The sequence below is a fragment of the Microcebus murinus genome, chromosome 15 (genome assembly GCF_040939455.1).
Source record: "Microcebus murinus isolate Inina chromosome 15, M.murinus_Inina_mat1.0, whole genome shotgun sequence".
Lineage (NCBI taxonomy): Eukaryota > Metazoa > Chordata > Mammalia > Primates > Cheirogaleidae > Microcebus > Microcebus murinus.
This window is the reverse complement of record NC_134118.1, coordinates 34810084-34836671: the sequence shown is the minus strand read 5'-3', so window position 1 is coordinate 34836671 and position 26588 is coordinate 34810084. Positions and strand designations below refer to the sequence as shown.

General features: G+C 32.4%; 1 protein-coding gene across 1 annotated transcript in view; it reads left to right on the top strand.

Moving 5' to 3' along the window:
* Positions 1-26588, top strand: part of RBM46 (RNA binding motif protein 46) — a 48072-nt gene that overhangs the window by 13858 nt on the left and 7626 nt on the right. Inside the window, exons 2-4 of the mRNA XM_012783631.3 lie at positions 2127-2288; positions 3379-3846; positions 4352-5134. Coding sequence (XP_012639085.1) covers positions 2138-2288; positions 3379-3846; positions 4352-5134 — 1402 coding nt within the window. The 5' untranslated portion in view covers positions 2127-2137. The remainder of the gene's footprint in view (positions 1-2126; positions 2289-3378; positions 3847-4351; positions 5135-26588) is intronic.

Below are 26588 nucleotides of genomic sequence, written 5' to 3'. Positions count from 1 at the left end.
GTTTTTCTTGGCGTGTTTCTGTCTGGTGTCACAGTTTTGTTTTGAAGCCAGTTACTCTAAAGATAAATTGTATACCTGGATTGTGAGCTATAGTTATTTGTAGATATTTAATGATTTGAAAGGTTCTAATATATGCATAAAAGTTAGTATTCGTGGGTGATTTTTTTATTGTTTAAGGCCAAAAAACGAACCCTAGAGGGTTTTTTTTTAAAATACCAGTTAACTGATTTATTATTTGTAAAAACTCCATGAGATAGGCATTGTTTACATTATCTGCATATTGCAGATGAGGACATTGAGATACAGGAGAGCTAAGTAATTTACTCAAAATTATAGCTAATGATTAACTTACTAGAAAGGATTTAAATCCAGGCAGTCTGGCTGTAGAGCCACTGTGCTTATGCCAAACTAAGTGTTTCCCCGAAAATAAGATAGGGTCTTATATTTATTTTTCCTCAAGAAGACACCCTAGAGCTTATTTTCAGGGGATGTGTTATTTTTTCCCCTCAAAGCCTCAGCTTGTAGCATGCACAGGATGGCTGGGACCTACAAGGGAAGCTGGACCTTGTTGGTGGGGCTGCCCACACCCTTCCTGTCACCTCTGGGATAGTAGCTGTCACAATGGGGCAGATGAGAAGGGCTACTGTCTTCTTTACCACTCGGCGATGAAATGCATGGGTTGTGCAGATGCGCTGCGTAGCCACGCCCATCACTAGGTCTTATTTTCGGGGTAGGGCTTATATTGTGCAAATGCTTAACAATCCTGCTAGGGCTTATTTTATTGGTAGTTCTTATTTTCGGGGAAACACGGTATTAATGAGGGTAACTTGCTTTTTTTTGGTGACATCTCTCCACTCCCACCTTCAGGTCAGAATCCATTGTAGAGACACTGGTATTCATCCCTAGGAATGTATGTACTGCATCACATCCATACCTTCACTTTGGAGAAAAATGAAAGATGTTTCTGAAAAAAAGCATGCTGCCTGTGTCATTAAGGGTACATTAAAAATCAGGATGTGCTGCTCTCTAGTATTTATCATATGTTTGATCCTTGTGGAATTTCAACAGGCCTTTTACATAACATTGTTTCATTTAATCTTAACAGCAACCTTGTGATAGCTTGTACTGGTACTTGCATTTTCAAATGAAGAGACTAAGGTGTGAAGAAACGGATAAGTTGCCCAAGGTTGTACAGCTAGGAAGTCTGAAATTGAGGTGCTCAAAATTTCTTACTTTTTAAAATGCTATACCACAATGACTTATTTGTTTTTCATTTATGATTAAGAAGATTCTATTGAAATCCAAAATAGCTTTCCCAGTGCATTCTCCATACTGCAAATTTTAGTTTTTGCATTTTATTCATGTTAACACTGTAAATTAGAGAGATAGAAAATTAAGAAACAGAATAAATCCCAGTATTGATCTTTAGGCAAAAACCCTAAAGTACATGTTAATTTCATTTAAAAAAATTAAAACGTTATTACATATGGTGATCAGCCAAGATCTCATCTCCTCCACCCTCATTCCTACTCAGCCATTGAAGTCATTGTCTTAAGTTGCTGCTAGTTAAAAATCACAGTAGCTTCTGTTTCTGTTCAGATTACAAGTAGTTGTGCTTCTTGCTCTCTCTGGTAACTTCTTCCATTAGATAGGAACAGTGGCTGATTTGAAGCTCTGTTTAATTATTCCAACCATCTGTTCAGTTTCTGATAACTGGTAAAGCTCTTGAGGATTGCTGACAACATGAGGAGTATTGTCCTTAGGCCTATGGTATATCTGACAAGTATAAGTCACAGAAAAATCCAATTGGCTAATATAATAAAATTATTAAACCTTGGGTTATATAGATTGGCAGTGATCATTGATGACAGTAGATTTTGTTACTCCTTTTGCTTTCCTTTTTGTTTGCTTGCTTTCACTTACTTTTGTTTTCTCATTCTTTGTTCCTTTCTATTTCTCTTTTGCCTCCCTTACTTGTTACTTTAGGCCATATAAAGGTACTGCTTAATTGATCAGTGACATTGAAAGAAGTTTCCAGTTGTCCTTGATTTCTTGCAATCCAAAGAAATCCTTCATAGATTCCTGGTACTGTATGTCGTAAACGCTGTTATTAAACTTTGTTTTAGGAATTGCAACCATGAATGAAGAAAATATAGATGGAACTAATGGATGCAGTAAAGTTCGAACTGGTACTCAGAATGAAGCAGCATTACTTGCTTTGATGGAAAAGACTGGTTATAACATGGTTCAAGAAAATGGGCAAAGGAAATTTGGTGGTCCTCCTCCAGGTATGGATTTGTTTATATTCTTTTAAATTAAATTTTGTAATGTAGTCATTTAGATTAGGTATATGAGGGCTGCCTAGAGAGTATCTGGACATTGTTAACATAGTTTTTCATGTTACATGGTTGGATACTTTCTGGACAGCCAGAAAGTATGGTCCCACAAGTGTCCCAAACAATAGCTCTTTCCTTGTAACTGCTTTAAGACCTCATCAGTCATTTTTACTGTTGTGAGAAGAAAGAGGTAGATTATAAATAGTATTCATATCTTACTCTTACATATTTTTTAATCCTGCTCTGGGTCTAAGAAGCAGTTGAGAAAGAAGTCGGGATTAAAGCAGTTTGGAAAAGGATACTCTAGGTATTAAAAAGAAGATCATTTTGGGAGAAATCTGAAAGAACAGTGAGTAGAAGAGTGGTGTTTATACTATTAATAGAGAACCAAATGCAAACAGGTGAACAGATACAAAGTTTGACCTTTCTACCAATAGCCAGTTCCTTTGTTCAACACCCTCCAGTTAACTTTAAGTTCTGGCTTCTAGTTTTCTTAATGGCTGTATTGCTTAACACTTTCCTCTTCCCTCAAGTACACTTCAGCCATACAGGCTTCCGTACTCTATGTTGTTCAACATACAAAGCACTTGCTTTTTCTTCTTCATGAATACCCTTCTCCCAGTTTCCCCTGTAGGGAAGAGCTTTGGGGAAGAACCTGAAGAGGACAGTGAAGGGTAATCACCAAACATGGCAGCCACAACTGCCAGGTAATCCTCGTGGCTCATGCTCTCATTTCATTCAGGTCTCTGCTTAAATTTCATGTACCCAGAAATTTACCTGACCACGCTATTAAAGATAGCACCCATTATGTGGCTTGATTTTTCTTCATAGCACTTATCACTCACTTATTTTCTCCCTTTTGTATTGAATATAAGCTTCATGAGGGAAGGGGCTTTATTTTGTTCACTATTTATTCCCCAACACTTAGACTAGTGGATGGCATGTAGGAGGCTCACGGCAGTTTATTGAATGGATAAGTGATTGAGTAGTGAATATAAATATCTTATTAGAATTTGTGTGTCTGTTTATTTTTGTCTTTCAGGTTGGGAAGGTCCACCTCCACCTAGAGGCTGTGAAGTTTTTGTAGGAAAAATACCTCGTGATATGTATGAAGATGAGTTAGTTCCTGTATTTGAAAGAGCTGGGAAGATATATGAATTTCGACTTATGATGGAATTTAGTGGTGAAAATCGAGGTTATGCTTTTGTGATGTATACTACAAAAGAAGAAGCCCAGCTAGCCATCAGAATTCTTAATAATTATGAGATTCGGCCAGGGAAGTTTATTGGTGTGTGTGTAAGTTTGGATAATTGCAGATTATTTATTGGAGCTATTCCCAAAGAAAAGAAGAAAGAAGAAATCTTGGATGAAATGAAGAAAGTTACAGAAGGAGTTGTAGATGTCATTGTTTATCCAAGTGCAACTGATAAGACCAAAAATCGTGGTTTTGCATTTGTTGAATATGAATCTCACAGAGCTGCTGCTATGGCAAGGAGGAAACTAATTCCAGGTAAACCAATGCTTTTAAAGGTCATTTTTTCCATATTAACTTTATTACAAATATGGAAAAATGATAGTACTTTGTAGAGCAATATTATCAAAATATGTAATGCCAGTTAAAGAAGAATAAAGAACTGAGTAAAGAGGTAAAATACATCAAATGATTGTAAAAGACAAGAAATTGTTCCTATAATGTCATATTTATGATAATTTACTGATTTATTGAATGTATACACTTTAATTGAAGTATTAATTATTTTATAAAAATGAGCAATACTTAATTCTGCTAATAAAGGTCTATCTTGGAAGTGTATTTGTTCTATTGATTCTTAATTTCCACTATAAATTCGAATTAGGTTTGCTGTAGTAAAAACTTTTGTTTGAATAGGAAAGAAATGATTAATCAAATATATTGATGTATATTTGAATTTCTGTTTCTCTGCAGAAACAGTTTTACTTAAAATGCTTTTAATTTTTTTTTTGTTTTAATTGTTTAAATTAATTCTTTTTTATAGGAACATTCCAACTATGGGGCCACACCATTCAGGTAGATTGGGCTGACCCAGAGAAAGAGGTTGATGAGGAAACCATGCAGAGAGTTAAAGTTCTCTATGTAAGAAATTTAATGATCTCAACTACAGAGGAAACAATTAAAGCAGAATTCAATAAATTTAAGCCTGGTGCAGTGGAACGAGTAAAGAAACTTAGAGATTATGCTTTTGTTCACTTTTTTAACCGAGAAGATGCAGTGGCTGCTATGTCTGTTATGAATGGAAAATGCATTGATGGAGCAAGTATTGAGGTAACACTGGCAAAACCAGTAAATAAAGAAAACACTTGGAGACAGCATCTTAATGGTCAGATTAGCCCCAATTCTGAAAACCTGATTGTGTTTGCTAACAAAGAAGAAAGCCACCCAAAAACTCTAGGGAAGCCGCCAACTCTTCCCACTCGTCTCAATGGTCAGCATAGCCCAAGCCCCCCAGAAGTTGAAAGATGCACCTATCCTTTTTTCCCTGGAACAAAGCTTACTCCAATTAGTATGTATTCTTTAAAATCCAATCATTTTAATTCTGCAGTAATGCATTTGGATTATTACTGCAACAAAAATAATTGGGCACCACCAGAATATTATTTGTATTCAACAACAAGTCAAGATGGAAAAGTACTCTTGGTATATAAAATAATTATTCCTGCTGTCGCAAATGGATCCCAGAGTTACTTCATGCCAGACAAACTCTGTACTACGTTAGAAGATGCAAAGGAACTGGCAGCCCAGTTTACATTACTTCATTTGGGTAAGTTTAAAAATACTTTAAATAATATCATAGAATATAAAATTAGGAAATACTGTTATAGATTATGAATTCATTAATTTTGAACTGTTTACATTAGTGGTATTTAACATTAATTTTATCTCAATTTTGCAAATTCGTGGTAAACTTTGTTGAAACTTGACTCCTGTGTAATATTCCTACATTTAGCTGTTTAAGCATTACTTACATAGGGGAAAATTTGGTTTTGTTTTACTGTACAGTTCATGACTCTATTGCATTAATTGTTTTTATAATGACTGATCTCATTTGCAATAAAAATTTTATATAAGGTTTAAGATTTATTAATTAGACCAGTTTATAAGAATGTTCCTGTATCTTTGGTGAAGTCTACACATTAATCTTTTGAGGGGAGCAGTGGTAGGAAAATCAGAGGCATTTCAGGTGAATCATGTGTAGACACAGCCTTATGCTCACCAATCTGGAAATTTGTCATTATTACTCATAAAAGACAAAAAGCATCATTAAGAGATGTTTATGACCATTCTCTTCTTTAATTTCATGCTTTTAACAAAGTTTTCTAAGATGTTTGAGGGATAATTAAGGGTTTGGGAGTGTAAAGATATGCTAATTAAATGTTTGACATTGTAAAGGAAAAGATATAATATTACACTGGTGTTTTCCTATTTCCTGTTCTTATGTTAGTCTTTTCCCCCCTAACAGTTTATCTCATTTTTTTAATGCAGCTATAGATTTTAGTTGGTGATGACTTTGTGCCCAAAATAATATTTATTAGAAGAGTAGTGGCTTCTTGAGAGTCAGCAATAAAAGGGAAAGATCTACTGAGGATTATAATTTTCTTGATTATAATTGTCAGACTCTTAGCTTAAAATTGATTTTTTATATGGTTGCAGAATCATAGTACTGAAGCTTATATATATTTCAAATTGATATTCTCAAGTTTAAGAACAGGCAGTAAAAAAGGAAAAACATTTCAAAAAGGAGAGTCATTTTTGTATGACTTGCTTATCTACCATAGCCACTCTCATGGTATTATGAATATTTTTAGGAGATTCTGATTTGGAGATACCATCAACATTTTAGTGTTGAAGGTAGGATTTCCTTCAAAGACGCTTTTCAGTAGTGTCCTCAATTATTAGTTTGGAGATATTTGGGAATTTAACAATCATCTAAGTTAATAAATTTTTAGGTATGATTTCTATTGATGCACAAAATGGAGTTCTTCCATTTTTCTTTTAAGAAAGACAATCTAAGTTAAAGATAAAATTAGGTGGATAGCAAGTAATTCCAATTAGGGTTCTTTGAGATAAATAGGTTAAATATTCTTTTTGAGTGGGTTATAGGTAATTAGTTGCTGAGCAAGGTTTTCCCAGAATACTTGTGTCTGATCTACTGTGGTAATGTGGAAACATTTTTTATTTCTATCCCCACTCATTCCCTTACAAATTTAACTTAAACTGCTAAGATTCTTTATACCATAGTCATCTTAGTCTATTTTATGGCAGATTTTATGTAGACATGTTTTGCCCATCTGGTTATCCCATACGGAAGATCAGATTCTACATGGAACCAGAGGTTCTTCATCAGCTTTTAATTCCCTTATTGGGATGCATTTTACTTGAGTCCAAGGGCCATAGTTAACTGGTACTGACTTCTAATTCCCTAAGAAAACTCCTGATCAGGTATAGTATTACCAACTTGATTATGGTTAATTAGTGATAAAATTAGCTTTGAAGAATGAAATCCTTAGAGGGCACATGCAGTTTGCTTTAGTCATCTATTTCAGATTTTATTAAGCTTATATCAGAGCTAATTTTAATAAAAAGTTGAACAGTTTTTGTTGTATGTATTTTCTCAGGCTATATTGACCATCAAAGAGAAGAGCTAATAAAATGTAAGCAAGATTCAAATCAAAACAAAAATTAAACCCTAGAGCCTATTTGAGTGCAGTACACAAGGACTGAGGACTTGTCTGTTGACAGTGATACAAAAATCCTATGGGGCTTGACTAGAAATACAAGTGGAGGTTGTTGAGTTATAGGCAGTAAGACAATTAGGCAACTGAGGGAAAAGCATTAACTCAGGGAAGCAGAAGAGCCAGAGATCAGGAGACTAGGAAACTTTGATCAGAAAACAAATGTCAGACCTTCAGAGGCCATTAAAGTAGGGGCAAGGGCAGGAGGTTCCATGTTGCCATATGGCAGGGTAAGATTAGATTGAATATTGCTATAGCAATGTTCTGGCTCACTTTTTCTCCTCTCTGTTAATATTGGAGCCTCTGGGCTTTAAAGGGTTGATGCCTTTTTAGGTACACCTTGCTTTAGGTAAAGGTTGTAGGGTTTTGACAGATTCAGGATTGAGATCAGTTGTTGATAGTGATGTGTTACTGAATCTTGCTAAATATTTTCATGCTTTAATGATTGAATTTTTCTGATGTCTTGAGAGGTTGTTATTGGAGATCTTTGCATATTAAATCATGTTTTGGTTATTTTTCTTAAAGAATTCAATAAATCTAATTTCCTAGATAGTGCTTTTGACTACTTTTTTTTTTCCTTATGTATTTGAAATTTTTTTAAAAATTTCAGAATATTGCCGGGGGTACAAACGTTTTGGTTACATAAATTACTTTTGTACTGTACCATTTGAGTCAAAGTCATAAGTGTGCCCATCTCTCTGATAGTGTGCATTGTACCCATTAGGTGTGAATTTACCCATACCTTCCCCCCTCCTCCCTCCTGCTTGATTTCCAATGAATGTTATTTCCTAACTACTATTTTTAAGATATTTTCTTTAGGGATAGGAATTTAAAAAAAATTTGCCTCAGTATTCTTATTTTAACTCTTCAGTTTGATGTTATTTCAGGCATTATTATCCTATCTTAACCTTGATGATTTTTGACTATTATATGTGATATAAATAGTCATTTACCTTTTTATTTGGAGGTTAGGATAGATAGGTCGTATACTAAATGTTTGGTATATAGAGACATTTTGTGTCATTCTGTATCACTTCTGTTTAAATAAGTTTTCTAGTTCATAATTTTGTTATCTGTTTATTAATGGGTTAGACTATCAATATTAATAATCCTGCTTTTCCTTAAAGTTTGACTCTGAGCCTTCCAATATTGCCACTCCTTTTCTCTAGAGGATTCTTTGCCATGTAGGAGTGGAATAAGCAGAATCAAGGAGATAAAGGAAAGTCTTGGAGAGTTAACAGTTTTGAAGAAGAAAGTCCTGGAGAATACTTAGTGGAAGGAGAAAGTTGGTAGTGTATTGATAATTCACCTTGTTAAATAATTTATCAACAAATAATTATAGGCAAGGCATCTGTTCTCTTGTCTTTATGTGTGTTTAGTACTCACTGATGCAAGTGCTATTTTGTTCTTGTATGACCAACTAAAGCTTTAAAAAAAAGGGATGAGGAACTTCTGTGTCACAAACTAGCTCATGCCATTGATTTAATTTCATCTGATTTGTGTACTGTTGTTCTGGCCATGATTGATGAAGTTTTATCAAAGAATCAGACCTGTTTTGAAAGCTTGTTATACACTAAGTGTACTTTCCTAAGCATTCTGGAGCTAAAGATAAATAAAACATTGTTTTTTTTCTCAAGGAATCAGTCTAGTGAACAAGGCAAATATACAAATTCTATTCATACAAGGAAAGGGAACACCTCCCACTTGATTTGAGTGGTAAACATTTGTGGACAGAGAGTGGCACAACAGGAGCAAACTCCTATTAGAAAAATAGAATGAGGCTGGGGCACGGTGGTTCACCCCTGTAATCCTAGCACTCTGGGAGGCCAAGGCAGTAGTCAGGAGTTCTAGACCAGCCTGAGCAAGAGCAAGACCCTGTGTTTACTAAAAATAGAAGAATTAGCCAGATGTGGTAGTACGTGTCTGTAGTCTGAGCTACTAAAGAGGCTGAGGCAGGAGGATCGCTTGAGCCCAGGGTTTTGAGGTTGCAGTGACCTAGGCTGATGCCATGGTACTAGCCCAGGAGACAAAGTAAGACTCAAAAAAAAAAAAAGAAAAGAAAAAGAAAAATAGCATGGTAGTAGGTTAATGGCAAGCAGTTCTGTATAGTGTTTGCTTTGGTGGTTTCAGTCAGATTTTAAGAGGAATTAAGATATTGAAAAGATGTAGACTTGAGTTACTTGAAAATTTATTAGTCCTGCTTTTTAAAACTTCACAGGTTTTTTTTTTTTTAAATAAAACTACATTGGGTGTCCTTTTCCTCAAGCAAGTAATTTTTTCCTAGATGTATTATCCTGTTTTGTGTGGACCATTTTATGTGTGAATATTTATCTTTCTAATATCTTTGTACTTTATTCAATACTAATTTTATGGCTGACTTGTATATTGCTTCTCATATGTAACTGTAAAATGACATACATCATTAGAATCTTTAGTTTTTTTCAAGTTATTGAGTGGTATTTAGTATATATATAAATGGTAGGCATGATACTCATGTTTACTTTCCCTTTAATAGCATTGAAATTTGGTTTTGATTTCTGTTACTACTTGTAACTTTGTTGGAAGACAGGGGTTTCTATACTATTATGAAAAGCTTTAATCCAAAAAATGATTGGTGCTTTTTTTCTTGTGAGCTCTCATTTCCAGATTGATGGGCAGAAATGCAATAATAAAAAAATAGAATTTTAGATTTAAAAATATGGCAATAAATTGCTTATAAATAAAGAGAAACTTTCTCCAGTTTTTTTAATTTAAGAAATAATTTTAGTAGACACTTAAGCTAAATATAAAATGATTATATCATATTATAATGGAATTTTTATTATAAATAGAATAATAATACTTTCAGAAAGGTATACTTTTCAGTTTTAATGATAGCTCTTTGATGATACTATTTCAAACTGATATTTTAAAGCACAAAGGTAATTTGATGGGTTTGCTTTAAAATTTACCTAGTTAAATGAAAAGAAGGCATCAGCATCAACAATTTACATATTTATTTGTTTTCATATGATCAAATGGTGAGACCAAAATTCCATTAACTCAACTATGTGTCTTTGACCCTCTGAGAGGGCTCAGTCCTCATGAAAATGTATTTGTACTCCTCTTGAAGTTTACTGTTATTTTTTGAAAGACCCTTTGAATGATCATCTAGTGTTATTCATAATTCTTATCTTACTAACACTTGCATTAATGGACCATAAATGTTACTGTAGAGTTAGTACTGTGAGAGAAACAGCTTGATAAAGTAATGAATAGTAAAATAAAAATACATGAATCTTGTAATATCAGCCATCAACAAACTGTGACCTTGGAATGGCAAATGAATCAATCTTTGGACCTCAATGTCCTCACCTTTAAAATGTCAGGATTTGATTTGGTGAGCTCTAAGGACTCTCTTATCTCAAAAATTCATGGTTTTGTTTAAAAAATGGTAAAAAAACTTATCTAGGGCCAAAAATAATATTTTAAAACATTTTAAATCTGCTAGGATACATATTTGAGTTCAAATAGTTTAAAACCAAGAGCTGCTTTTATAAGAATTAGCCCTTCATCAGTTTAATATCCCTTACTTTATAGAATTCAAAGCTTGTGTCTGTCAACTAGAGAAAAAAATGAAAGATTTGGTTAGTCAACTCATCCTTTGCACAATGACAAGTAATTGCTTTTTGGTTATTTTCTTATTTGAATTTGCAAATTGCTATAGTCAAAACCAAGACTTTAGAAAGCAAATTAATTAAAAGTTTGGAAACTAGTTTTCTTTTTGTAACAGAGGATTTAGGAAAATAATGGTATGTATTAAAACATATCATGTGGCCAATATTTGTTGATAGTTATATTGATTAACTGATTAAATTGATCTTTGTGATTTTATGTACTTTATAAAATTATTCATGCTTGATCTTTTACCCTATAATTTCTTAGTGTCTTTGGTTAATACATTCTTAAAGTACTTGTTCAAATACCTTAGTTTTAATAGGAGCTACTGCTATATTAATAATTATAATGTCTAATTTATCATTTAATTCATATTTTTAAAAAATGGTTTTAAAATTTTCCCTTTATGTGAAATGCCATAATACATTTTGCATGCATATATGTTCCATTTCTAGGTGTCAGCAGCAATTCACAATTTTGCCACATGGTGTCACCAAACTATATTTTTTAATGAGGCTTTAAAAGGCATTTTAATGTTATATTGATTTTTAGGATCTCCATGTCTTTTTTTTTGGTATTTTTTGTTTGTTTGTTTTAGAATCAGGAAAATCTCTGTGAGAAGCTGCACTTACTCTTCAGCCTATCATGCCCTTATCTCTGCTTTCTAGTTAACATTTAGTAGACAATAATCATTTATGCCATAGCAGTGTAATTAAGAGAATGGATTAATGAATGAAGAGACAGAAGATGTTTTAGAATAATGGTTTCACTGTGAATTTACTTTGTGATTTTAACCACTTTAAAGTTATTCAGTGTTTGTTGCTTCTAGGCCTTTTGGTTAAAATCAAATGTACTGCCTACCCTTACTAGTTAATATCTGATATATCATCAATCCTACAGCAATTCATCCTTAGAGTAATACAGCCTCTAGCAAGATCTGGTAGTATCTTATCTCTAAGAATGGTACATTTTCCTCTGAGGAATCAAAACAAAAGAAAACAAAATTAAAAACTTTAGTATCCCTAGCTAATTAGAAGCTTTAAGTCACCAGAATATTAATAACTACTTGGATTTTCTTGCTCCTTAAAGTGATAGTATTTAGTTAAATATCTATTAATCACATACGGGCCATTATTCGTTTCATAGCAAAAGTGTGAGACTAGAATTATAAACATAACCTGAAAATGCCTTGTATATGTATTTTTATAAAATAATTTGGATAACTAAGTAAATTTGTTTGCTTCTGCATTGCTTTGATTTAGTAAATGTGATCTTTATACTACACTGATAGTATAATGATTTCCACTATATTTCTGTCTATAATTTTAGGCTAAGAGTATATAGGAGTGCAATCATTAGAAAATGTTGATCTGTTGTAATTATATTACCTGATAATTTGGTGAGTGTATTCTGGAACCACTCTTTTGTTGTGTGTTCAGACAGTATAACTTGACTTTTATATACAAGTTAATTCAAGGGATTGACACTTGAACAAATAAACTTGAATAAATAAAAATGTAAACCATGATAGAAAACACCAACTTGAGTGGATATGTTGACTTATATTTTACTTTTTCTATTGCACATTTTGACTGTCCTTTATTATCTTTTCTAAGGATGTTACTAGGCATACTTTTCGTCTTTTTACTTTTTTTAAACTCCTGTTTTGAATAGATTGTTGTAAGACTGCAAGCCCATTAACTTAATTGTTTTATGTTAGCTTTGTTTCAGCAATACATGTTCCGGTCTGCTTGTTTACTGGCCAGATTATGGGGTAAATGAATATCCATAAAATTTGCAGCCATATATGTGGATGGCTTTTTTTTCTTCTGCTGCCCTGTAATTTTTGGTCCAAGGGTGACCAAATCTGTAGTTACGGATTTATGAAAGTATTGGATTATTTTGGGCACAGAATTTATAAGGTTCTAGGTGAGCCATTATAAATCTTTGGAAAACAGGTTTAAATTTGTATTCTGTACTATACGGCTGTACTTTTTATTAAAAGCAAAGAATAAATAATTAAAGCAGGGTAGTATTTATTAATTTAAAGGAGTCTCACCTATGTACGAGTCTACATGTGTTTCCTCGTGAGATTAAGAATCCCTAAGGGATTCCTGGCTGTGAAATTAGGTATATCAAGTAGAGAAATAGGGATGATACCAGAGCATTAGAAAATATTTTCTTTTCCCATAAGAATTATAGAGAAAGAGGACATACTAAGCAAAACTATGATTACTTTCATTGTGCAAAGCTCTGAGATTCTTTGGGGGATTTAAAATATGATGAGATAGTCATGAGTTTCTTTTTATTCTTAATTTTCCCCTTATGATTTATTTAGTAGACTTAAGATTTTTAAATTTTTGTATTGAAATATAGGTAGGTATCTGTGACTCTTCTACTTCTCATTTATGTACCAGCATTTAAAAAAAAAACTCACTTTTTTTGATTTTTAAAAGTCTTTACATTTCAATTAATTAATTAATTTTTATTGTTCATGCTACAATCAGGAGTTGCTCCATTAGCTAACATGGCTTGGGAGGGGAATGGATAGGCTTTTCATCAGTCCTCTGAGTCCTTGGTAATATCAGGTACTCTTTCTTTTGAATTGGTAAATTGGGGAATTATTTCATTGCTTTAAGATTTCATATGAAATTTTATGTAATAATGATTTTTATTTTCATTTTTTTCAGTCTGAAATTCTATATTATGATTTTTCTGTGACCAGAAAATTTCTCTAGTCAACTCCCAAATATTTATTTTTAGAAATGAGGCATGAGACTGGGGACGGTGGCTCATGCCTATAATCCTAGCACTCTGGGAAGCCAAGGAGGGAGGATCGCTTGAGGTCGGGAGTTTGAGACCAACCTGAGCAAGAGTGAGACCCTGTCTCTACTAAAAATAGAAAGTTATACAGGTGTGGTGGTGTACGCCTGTATTCCCATTGACTGGGGAGGCTGAGGCAGGAGGATTGCTTGAGCCCAGGAGTTTGAGGTTGCTGTGAGCTAGGCTGATGCCATGGTACTTACCCAGGCAACAGAGTGAGACTCTGTCTGAAATAAAAAAAGAGGCATGAATGAATTGAAACTAAATAATCCAAATATTGGCTTATTTATTTAATTATATTTATTTATTTATCCTGGGAGACTCTTTAAATATATGGTATATTGATTCAGGGAATTTACACAAATTAAAAAGCCCTGTTATAATACCTAAACTAGGAACAGAGTGAAAGGGGTTCAATATCCCCTCAGCCCTATTTCTTATTCTTATTGGAGAGAGATGGCATTGTCTCATTGATGCAGTACACTCACATAAGTAGAATGTTCTTTGTCTTTTCTCTATCCTTTTTGGATGGATTATTTATTCACTTTCATCCCTGCTTCATTTCATAAAAGACTTGAGGTACTTATTAAAAATATGTAAAATATAAAAGGATGCAATTTTTAAATGGAAAGAATTGAGACAATGGGAAATTATGATTAGGAAAAAAAATCTAAGCAAAACTAAACAATATATTGTTTAGGTATATATGAATATATGATAAAACCATGAAGAAAACCAAGGGAATGATTAACAGTTAAAAACTAGGATTGTCATTAAGGGTTAGAGGAAGAAACTGGAAAGGACGCAAAAGGGATTTCTAAGGTATTGCTAATATTCTATATGTAAACCTGGGTGGGTGAGTACTTGTCTTTATTTCTTAAATTTTGTAAGCTGTATATCTAAATTGTATATATTGATTTGTATATTTTATTATTAAGTAAATAAGCTGGCAAAGAATGAAAGTTAGCCAGCCAAGAGTAAGAACTTACGTTATTTTGACAAAACCAGAATAAGAATCATTCTACACTAGAGATTCTCACATCAATATAATTCAAGGCAAAATAGGAAAGTTACATGGTGTTAAGACCAAATTATTTTACTCTTCTCAGACTGTATTTGGAATGTTTTATTTGCTTTTGAGCACCACAGTTTAATTCAACCTTGGCGGCTAGGGAGAGCCTGAAAACTCCATAATATGAAGTAGGACAGTGAACAACTAAAATATTAATATTTGGGGTTGTTTAGTCTGTAAATACTGTTATTTACAGGGGGGAATATTATTGCTGTCTTTAAATGTTTGAAGTGCTGGCATATGTAAGAAAAACTTAAAAATTTATCTTCAAAGTTGTAGGAAATGGAATTAAGTCTAATAGAAGAAAATTTTGGTGAGATAGATTATGATTTAATATAACCCAGACCATCAAAGCCTTTAAACTCTATATCTCTCAGTAAAAAACAAACACATATCCTTTAGTTTTTTAACATTTATTTTAAATATGTTTATATTTGCTAAATATATGGGAGAAGGAAAGAGTCTTCACTAGACTATTTATTGTAACTCAGAATTATCTTCCCTAACACTACTTGGAGTATTATGAGTTACCATTTTGAAGCCTTCTGAAAATCTTACCTTTCTAAACTAAGAAAGTTTGATTTGGGCATCCTTGCTCTTATGTGAATATCTCTTTTGCTTATTCATTCCTTTAGGCTTTCCATTCTCATTTTCAGTTTTATTAACTGGCAGCAGGCTGATTGTTAAAATATGATCCTTCAACAAATACTATTGAATTGAACACTGTGCTTTGTATAAAGTCCTGAGGATCACTATAGTGAAGCAGACACAGTTGCTGCCTTAACTATAATAGAGTTTACAGTCTATTAAGGTAGACTGCTATTCAGTTACCCTTCTGATAAACGCTCTGTGAAGAAGTGTAGGGTATTATGAGAACATATGACTGGATGACCTAACCTAATCTGGGATGAGAATCAAGAAATGGTACACTGCACTTTTATTTTCAGCAAAAATAATTTCAGCAAAAGGAAATTTAGTACATTAAATTTAATATTAACATGGCATATCAGCAATATAGAATAAAAGAGCATGGCATTTGGAGCCATATTTTCTGGGTTCGCAATCCAGCTTCCTTCCTTACTTAGAAAAGTTATTAAACTTCTCAGCCCTTCAATTTCCTCATCTGTAAAATAGGAGTGATGATATCAGTATTTATCTCATATGATAATTACATGTATTAAATGAGTTAAAATTGTAAAGGGCTTAGAACAGTGCCTTTTACATATTAAGTTCCATGTAAATATTGAAGAATAATAATTTTCAGAAAACAAACTGCAGACACCAGAGTTTTCTATCATGTAAGAATAAATACTAGTAATAATAATGGTTAAGATTCTTTGAGCATTTACTGTATGTTAGGTATTGTGCTAAATACCTTTACGTAATACATTGATTTCCTAATTCTTTGAGGTAGATATTAATGTTGATACTTTTTCACTTTTTTTTCCTAACAAATGAAGAAACTGAGGCTTCAGTAGGTTAAATAATTTGCCCAAGATCCCAGTTAGCCAAGAGGCTGTACCCTCAATTGCTATTCTTTATAACTACACATGATTCTAGTGAACAACTGGCCTTTGTTCACTGTTAAACATCTGGTAATGGTGGACCTGTGGAATATTATTGACAAGTTATTCTTCTAAAAGTTAAAATAGAATGCAATGGGCTTTTGGTCCATACCTTACCTCCTGTTATAGACAATTTTGACTTTACCAGTCCTCAAAGCCCGTACACCAGACCATTCCAGTATAGTGTGGATCTTGGGACATCTGGCTGAATCCTAAATGAATTATTCTAAGAAAGATCTTGTGAAGATATCTTGTCTAAAAGGTAGATTTGGGATTTTTAGGTTTATTCCAGGATAAGCTTTGCCAACTGATGGCATATGTATCAAGGTGGCAGATGATGTGGGTCTTTTCTCTCATCCAGATCCTAGACAGAATTTCAAATGGGCAAAGTTTGTATATATCTATTTCCTGGTCCCCTGTCACTTGGTACTCTCATTTTACTCTCTGATTGTATTCAAAACATCTCAGCACATAGTCCAGCCATATAATTAATTTATCAGTTCAAATATGTTGAACTATACTTTTTCATTGTTATTTCTTGTGCAGGAACCTATAATGGCTTGCTGTTGCAGTATAATCAAGTACTCTGAACTCTGCATTCTCAGAATGCTCTGTTGTTTGGCCCCACTTTACCTAACCATTGACATATGCCTCCTGCTGAATTTGCCATGCTTATTGGTAGTTCTAGGCCTTTCTTAGTGCTGCTCACTCTACTTGGAATATTCTGCTTATCCTCATCTACTTAACACTTGCTTCTATTGGACATAGCAACCCCAAATGATTTTATAATATTACTTAGAAATTTAGTAACTTTTATATGACTTTTATTTACCATTATGTAATTTTTTTATCCATCAAGATTTAAAAGCCAAGGGACTTTGTACATGTATGGTTTGTTGTTTTGCCCTGCATTATATAGGTGAGTACTATCTCCTTTAGTAATCAGCATATCGTGTTTTCAAATAATTTAAAGTGATCTACATACAGTAAGGTTAAAAGATAAAGAGTCCGGGGAAAGATAAATTTTGACTGCTTTGAGCAGAAAGAAGAAAAGATTGAAAAAGATGTATCTGAGATATGGAGTTGGCAGGTATAGCCACAGGAACAATTAAATTATGAATGGTGGTTAATGGAATGAAATATCTCCATGTGTATTTCACTGAGGTAGAAATTATCAGTATATAATTTTAAAAATGCTTATGAAATGGGGGTTTCAAATAGCAGAAACTCTTGAAATATAGTCTGGGGCATATGGATTATTTTATATTGGATTTATTATATATGTAAAATTTATAGTGGAAGGAGATTAAGGTTATAGTAGTTATATTTAAACTCTATAGCAACAATATAATATAGAACATAATGGATCATATATACACAATTTTATAATTTCTTAACTTCATTATATAATCCACAATTATATCTAGTGTCATCTATAACATTTGATTAAGGCTTCTCAAATAGGAAATAATTGGCAGTAGCTTATTGTATATTATTTATAATCTTGGTTTATACTAGCATTGCATTTCTTTTTTATTCTCCTACACAGGTATAGACTGAAAAGATGGTATTGTTCCTTTCAGTTTAGTTTTCTAAAGACAGAAAAAACCCCTGGTAATTCAGGGTGCTAATATAGCAGGCTTATTTGGAATACCCTGGAATCCTGTGCATTCAGTTATTTTCTGTCTTCAAAAGACAGAAAATATATCTTAGACATATATTCATATAGCATATGTCTATCTTATGACATATATGAGAGTCTGAAAAACAATTTTTCATTTTTTGTATCAGTTACTTTAAAATTTATGGGATTTTTCTTCAAACTAAAGACCAGTAAAATCATCTTCAAAGATACAGAATATGCTTGTACAATTAGTTTTCAGTGACTTTTAAAACTTTTCATCACATCTTTATAGAACAAGTCATATCTACAATGTTTTATCTTATTAAAATTAATGCAAATGAGGATCCTAAATGGTAGTATTTTTACCTTGTTTATCCTTCTTTTGGCTCTTATTCCTATATAATAGAAAGCTAAACATAACACAATGATTCCTATTTTACAAAGAGCAGGTAAAGATCTTTTCTCTGATCTTTGAAGATTAATTTATCCTATTCTTATTCTTGACTTTTCAGCATTCCTTTTCTTTTCCCTAGTCTCTTTCTTATTGTCTTGGTCACTGAATAATCAATTTTGAAATAATTTCTCAGAATATATTTGTTAACAATTGCTGGTTTAAAAAAAGGAATGACACTAATAAAATGGCAAGTTAAATTGTGGTATAGCACCAGTAAGTAGTGACCTTGTATTTAACACTAAATTCTGATAATTTGCTTTTGCTCTTAGAATTACCATCTATTCTATATATTAAGGAAATTTAATTGTCAGAATTGATGATTTAAATCTCAGCATTTTTCCTGTTAAATTTGATTTCATTCAAATTAAAGATTAACAAAAAACTAATTCTGAAACTCCAAGTGGTAGGTAGCAAAGGCATTATGAAGAGAAGACTTGTTTGATATTTAATAGTGTTTCCATGTAGCATCTGTACTGAAAATCACCTTTATAATTTATAAATTAGTCTGTCATTTTTATATGTTCTCTTTTGATAGTAACTGTATTATCAGTGATTTTATATTTTATCATAATTATACCTTATCAACTTCTCCTTTGTGTATATCACTAACAGGTGTTTTATTCCCCCCTCCTTTTTACTTCTTAAGTTCTAACGTTACATACAAACAGAACAGTGTGCAAATCATGAGTGTAAGTTTGGTGAATTGCCATGAAAGACTACATCTGTGTAACCTACCACCCAAGTGATGATGAAATAGCAACACTCCAGAAGGCTCTCTCGCATTTTCTCCAGACATTACCCTCTCTCCTTCATAGAAGAAGCCACTCTTCTGACTTGTTATTTCTATGTGTTTTTGAAATTTGTACAGTATTTTATGTACTCTTATCTGGTTTCTTTCAACATAATGTTTGTGAAATTGATCCATGGTGCTTCGTGTAACAGTATATTCATTTGCTCTCATTGATGCAAGTATTTCATTGAGATGATACAATTTATTGGCTTTCTATTTTTGATGGAAATGAGTAACTTTCAGTTTGGGGATATTTGAATAATGATGCCATGAAGATTTCTTATACATAGCTCTTTGGTGCTGATTTGCATACATTTCTGTTGAATACATAGGAATGAAAGTGGTGGGTCATATTTTTAAAACTTCAAAAGATAGTACCAGTTTTCCAAAGCGATGACATGAATTTACACTTACCAGTACATGGGAGTTCAGTTGTTGTGCATTCTTGTTAATGCTTAGGTATAGATCTTTTTAATTTTGGACACTGGTTAGTATACATTTCTATCTCATTGAGATTATGATTTTTATATTACTGTTAACTAATGATACTGTGAGCATCTTTTAGTAGGCTTTATAGAATGTTAGGCTATTCTCTTGATGAAGTATCTTTCTTGTTTAAAGTCTTGTCCCTTTATTGATTTGTTTTTTACTTTATTACTTAACATAGAAGCCCTTTATTAGATATGTATTTTGCAAATACGTCTTCTAACTGTGTGACTTACCTTTTATTCTCTTCATGGTACATTTTGAAAATGATAGTTGTTAATTTTAGTGACTGAATTTATCAGTCTTTTAAAGTTAGTGCCATTCGTGTCCTGCTAAAGAAATCTCTACTCAAAAAAAAAAAAACACCAAAAAACAAATCTTATCTCAGGGTCATGAAATATTCTTCTGTATTATTATTTTTTTTTTTTGAGACAGAGTCTCACTTTGTTGCCCAGGCTAGAGTGAGTGCCGTGGCGTCAGCCTAGCTCACAGCAACCTCAAACTCCTGGGCTCAAGCGATCCTCCTGCCTCAGCCTCCCAAGTAGCTGGGACTACAGGCATGCGCCACCATGCCCGGCTAATTTTTTCCCTATATATTAGTTGGCCAATTAATTTCTTTCTATTTATAGTAGAGACGGGGTCTCGCCCTTGCTCAGGCTGGTTTCTAACTCCTGACCTCGAGCAATCCGCCCGCCTCGGCCTCCCAGAGTGCTAGGATTACAGGCGTGAGCCACTGCGCCCGGCCTTCTGTATTATTTTTTAAGAAATCTTTTTTAATCTTCTAAACTTAGTGAAGGTGTGAAGTAAATATGAAGTAAGTATCAGTGTCTTCCCCCACCCCCACAATATGGATATTCACTTACCCAACACCATTTTATGCTAATGTGGCTCTGCAGTGCCACATTAGCATAAATCTCACCCTCCTTCTGTATGCACAAGCATAAATATTTTATTCTGGATTTTTTTATTCTATTCCATTGATCCTCTTTCTGCTTGCACCAATACCACATTGTCTTAATTGCATAACTTTATGAGAAGTCTTAATGTCTGGTAGAGAATATCCACTTATTTTCTCTTTTTTTCAATTATCTTGGCTCTTCTTAGCCCTTGTATTTCCATATGAATTTTACCATCAACTTGTAAGTTTATACCAAAAACAAAACTCTTACTGGGATTTTGATTAGATTTGAATCTATATATCAATTTGGGAGTTAGTAATGTTTTTGTAGTATTAGGCCTTCTCACCCAAGAACATGATATATCTCTACATTTAGGCTTTCTTTAACATCTCTCAAATATTCAGTAGTTTCCTGTATAAATATCTCTGACATCTTTCATCAGATTTATTCCTAGGTGTTTAATATTTTTCAGTCCCATTGTAAAAGATGCATTCTTTTGATTTTGATTTCTAATTGTTATTGTTTTATGTAAATACAATTTATTTTTTAATATATTGGAAGAAACCTACTTACTTGATTCTAATGGTTTGACTCAACAGTACTTTTATTTTTCTACATACACAGTAATGTCAGCTGCATATAATGAGGTTTTTCTTCATTTCTATCCTTATACTTTTCTTTTTTCTCTTGCCTTTTTCCACTGGCTAGAACTGATTATCCAGCATCGAATACAAATGATGATAGAAGCCATCCTTGTAAACTTTCAGTGTTTCTCCATTAAGGTATTATGTTTGCTGTAGCTTTTACTATAGACGCCCTTTATCACTTAAGGATATTTCCTTCTGTTCCTCTTTTGCTAAGAGTTTTTATCATGAATGGATTATGAATTTTATCATACTTTTCTGCATCTATTTAGATAATTATTTTTGCCATTTATTTTTTTTAACATGACGAGTGGCATTGATGTTTAAATTTTATGTCAACTTTGTATTTCTGAAGTAAACCCACTTTGAGCATGGTACATTATCTTTTTTATATATTTCTAAATTTTGTTTTTGGTGTTTTCTTTAGCGTGTTTATATATATGCTCATTAGTGAGATTGTCCCATGCTTTTCCTAGGAAAACGAGTTGGAAATTTTTTCTTTTTCTCTAGAAGAATTTGTATAATTATGTCTTTTTTAAATAGGTAGAATATCATTTAAGAAGCCATCTTAGTTTATTGAGTTTTCAGCCCTTCTTTTATATACATTTTATAAATTTCCCTCTTAAGTATGGTTAGAGCTGTATCCTACACATTTTAATGTATTATATTTTTAATCATTTGTTTCAAAATATTTTCTGTTTTCTGCTTTGACTTCTTTTTGACCCATTTGTATTGATTTCTAAACAATATGGAAATTTTTGTAAAATTTCTCATCATTTTACTATGATGAGAAAGTATATCCTGTATTATTTTAGTCCTTTGTTTTTTAATGACCCAATTAAATATTTCAGGGCTGCTTAAAAAAACATGTTTGTAGTTGTTAACTGCAATGTATTAATTTCATAGGGCTGCAGTGGAAGAGTACCATAAACTGGGTGGAGTACAAACAGGGTTGCTTAAACAACAGAAATTTATTGTCTCATATTCTGGAGGATAAAAGTCAGAATCAAGTGTCGGTAGGGCCATGCTCCCTCTGAAGCCTGTAGGGGAGAGTCCTTCCTTGCTATTTAAATGTAGCTTCTTCCTGTATTTGCCAGCAATCCTTGGAGTTCTTTGGTTTGTAGATGGCATCACTCCAATCTCTGCCTGTCATAACATGGATATCTCTTCCCTGTGTATTTGTGTCTTCATATGGCATTCTCTTCGTTTCTCTGTTATAAAGATACCAGTCACATTAGATTAAGGGTCCACCCTACTCCAGTGTGTCCTTATCTTAATTACTTACATCTGCAAGGACCTTCCAATAAGGCCACATTCTGAGATACTAGGAGTTCAGACTTCAAGATATCTTTTGGGAGGGACACAATTCAACCCATAACACTATATATGTCATCAATTAGGCCAAGTTTGTTAATTAAATCATACTGTTAAATTTCTATGTCTTTCATGATTTTTGGTCTGTGTATTCTATCATTTACTGAGAGAGGGTTATGAAAATCACCCATTGTAATTATAAACTTATTCTCTTCTATCAATTTTTAAAGCTTTAAATATTAAAAAGTTTTGTATTCAGTGCATAGAAATTTAGAATTTTTTTTTTTTTTTTGGTCTGGTGAATTGAACCTTTTATTATTTTATTCTATCTTCTCCCTAATGTGTTTCTGCCTTAAAGTCTATTTTCTCTGATATTAACAAACTAAAAAACTTTCTGTTGGCTAGAGTTTGTATGTTATACATTTTCCATCTTTTCTAGTTTTCTTGCTTCTTAGTCTTAAGATGGGCCTAATATATAGTTAGGGTGTTTTGTTGTTATTCTTTTTTGGTTTTGTTCAAAGTCTGTCTTTAGAGTTTTTGCTTAGCTTGCGTTTAATGTACTTACTGATGTAGTTGGGATTAAGTCTTTCATCTTGCCATTTGCTTTATATTTTTTCTGCCTATTCTATTTCACTTTCCTCATTTCTTGCCTTCAGGTAGTTTCTTTTGCCTGTTTTTCTTTTCAGTTGTGTTATATGATGTTGATTATCCTGTGGACTCCTACATGCATTCTTAACTTACTGAATCTAATATTAATTAGTATTTTATCACATCCCAGACACATGACAAATTATTTCAGTTTTTGTTAGTCTGAATATATTTTTAATTCACCTGCCCCTTGAAAAAGGGGTATTTTTTTCCCTTTGCAATAATAATTCCACTATCTTCTGGCTTCCATTGTTTGTAGAGAGGTCAGTTGTCAATCAGCTTGTTATTCTTTTGAACATAAACTGGAAGTCCTCATCCCCTGCCTCCAAATACTGTTACTATTTCTCTTTATCTGTGATTTTCAAAAGTTTTTCTATGTTGGACACAAGTGTGGTCTTCTGAGTTTTTATCTTGCTTGGGACTTTTACCACTTCTAAAATCTGGATTAATGTTTTTCATTTGTTCTAGAAAGTTCTAAGTTATTCTGTTTTCAAATATTGTTTTTGTTCCATTTTCCCTCTTTTTTTTTATGGTAATCAAGTTATGTATGTTTGACCTTTTTACTGTATCTCATATATCAATTATATTCTTTATTTTCTACTCTTTTGTATGTTTAGTCTGTATATTTTCTTCTTACCTGTCTTTTGGTTCATGATTTTTTTATCTGTGTCTAATATGCTGATAAAACCATTCATTTGGGTTTATTTCTCAGTTTTAGAAGTACATTTGTCTTCTTTATGAATTCTATTTCCTTCCCAAAATTTTAGTCTTTCTTTTTCCTTGACCATAGTAGGTGTAGTTATTTTATAGATCTATTACTGTTGACTGCTGTTTCTGTTGGTTTTAGGTGATGCTATTTTATCTCCTTGTATGACTGGTTACTTTTAATTGAATGCCAGATACTGTATATGAAAAACTGTAGCAATAATTTGGAGGCTAGCTTGATGTTATCTCTATTCAGAGAGGATTTATTTTTGCTTCAGAAAGGAAGTCAAAGGATTGGCAAACCCAGATTGTCTTAATCCAGGTGGGGATTGAGAAGATTAGAAATTGAATTTAGTCTCTGTTAAAGTTGGTCTACTTCTAGCTCATTTTTTCTCAGGCTGCCAAACATGTCTCATCAGTAGCTCCTGAGCTTTAGTTTTTGTCCTCCTAGCCTCAGAAATTTGTCTATCTCTTGTCACCTTCCCTATCTTCTTGTCTGTCATTTGGAAATTGGTCAACCCTTCTAGAGGAAATGCACCTCCCAAAGAGGTACATATCTCTTTGGGTTTCTTTCTTGTTTATGATCATGGCTTCATAATTTGTCACTATCTTGATTATTTTTAATGCTTTCAGACATATTTTTTTGTTCTTAATATATTTTTACATTTTCTAGTTCTCACCAGGAGGGTTTCCGAGTTCATCATGTAAAAACAGAAGATACCATGACTATTTTTTTCTACTGAGTTGTAATTTTCAGATAGTTATTTTAAAATCTACAGTTTTCTGTAGATCATCAAACATTTTTCATTTTTTTATACTTTTCTGAATAGTTTCTTAGCATAGAGTTGGATATACATCCTTAACAGAAAGCTTTAAAACATATAAATAGATAACCACTAAAATGGATAGATGCCCACAGTTGTATAATATGTGTTTTTAAGTAGATAAAGTTTAGCTATTAGCAATCAAAAGTTTTTTTTTTTAAGTTTAGTATTATTTTTGCCATCTCTCTTTTTAAGACAGGAAGGAAATGCTGTTTCATATGTAAAATAACTACATCTACTACAACATTTGTATTTTTCAGATTTGCTTAGCTTCTTTGGCACTTTGTTTATTAGAAATTGGGCGATCTCATTTATTTTTAAAATATTTTCTTAGGTAGTACTTTTTAAAAAGAAAAACTAGTAAGAACTTGATTTATTTAGAAAGATAAATGTTTTTTCAGATGATGTATTAACTCATGATTTTCATTCAGATATCAAAATACTATTCTCTTCATCTTTGCAGAACTTAGAAAAGATAACTATTTGCCACTTATTTCTTTTTCTCTAAATTTGCTTTTTAATTTGCTCAACAAAAGGTTTTTAACTAGTTATCAAGGATTCCATGCACTTCCAAAATAGGGATAACCTCAATCTCAAGACTCAATTCTTTTCTGTCTTCACTGCTTACAGACAGGGAACACAATCTCTTCAGCCTGGACCTGTGTAGAAGAATTTGGAGAAAATAAACAGGTAAGAAAATATCTCGTAGGAATATTAAGTGATATATTTAGTTTTCAGAAAGCCAGTTATAAATTATTATACTTAGGGCTCTAAGAAGAAATATGAAATGTTTAAAATTGTCTAATGAAACCTTGTGAAGTATTTTGATTATAATAATACCTTTGTTAAATTATAGATGCAAAGCAAATTTTTTAAAGAGTTAAAGTGGTTTCTGTAATTCAAGTCTTCTCAAAATTTAACATACTTGTGTACCTTGAACCCCAAGATGGTACACAGTATGATAAATTAAATATAGTGAAATGTGTTATTTGTAGATTATCCAATATTTTTCAAACTTACCTGAAAATGGGACTCATTTTTTTAAAAAAATCTTCTTAAACCAAAATCTTATTGGAATAATTTGGAACAAGAGTTACATTTACTAGAACTCACTATTTATTTTGCTTAGGTACTGAGAAAGATAATCTCTAGTAGGAAGTTAAAGATAGTTTATGATTTGAGTAAAGATTATTACGTTCCAAATTCCTTTTTACTTGGTAGAGGCAAAAAGAATGTCGTGGTACCATTGGAAGCAATCCATGTACAGTTCTGTGCCCTTGTAAGTTACTTCACCTTTTTGTGCCTAAGTTTCCTCTTTGACAAAAAGGATAATAATAGTACTTATAAGGCTGTTATAAGGATTCAATTGTATTGCTCTTGTATGGTTATTTTTGGCACTCAGTAATGCTCAATAATATTAGCTCTTTATAGATACAAAGAGAAATATATTTATTATACTTTGAGACTTACATTTTATTATTACAGATTTCAATCTTAGCATAAAAATTCAATTATGTGATGCTAGTCTATCTCTTTCACAACTTTATGTTCAAATTTTGAATTATGCGGACCAATTTTATTGATAGAAATGAAACTGAAAGTTGCTATCTTTTCTAAGACTTTTTTCTTCTCTTCGTTTTTTGCCCAGATAGTTTATCTAGTGAACTATAGTTTTTATTCATACTAAAACCTAGATTGCTGTAGCTGTGATCATAATTTTTTTCTCTCATCAGCTAATGTTCTATTACGTTCTTTCTAAATGGTTTAGAAACTAGCATTAAAGGGAATTTGACATAATTATCTCTTAATACAAAGGTAGCAAACTGGAAACTCTGGATATGGTTTGTTTTGTCTCAGTTTTTTGGAAGGAAAGCCAGGAGGCTTAATTTCAATACAGATAGGCATTGATTGTTTTAAATTTAGTCATCGTTTTGTTCTTGTTTTATTTGTATGTTAAGTCTTGCTTCTGAAGGCATT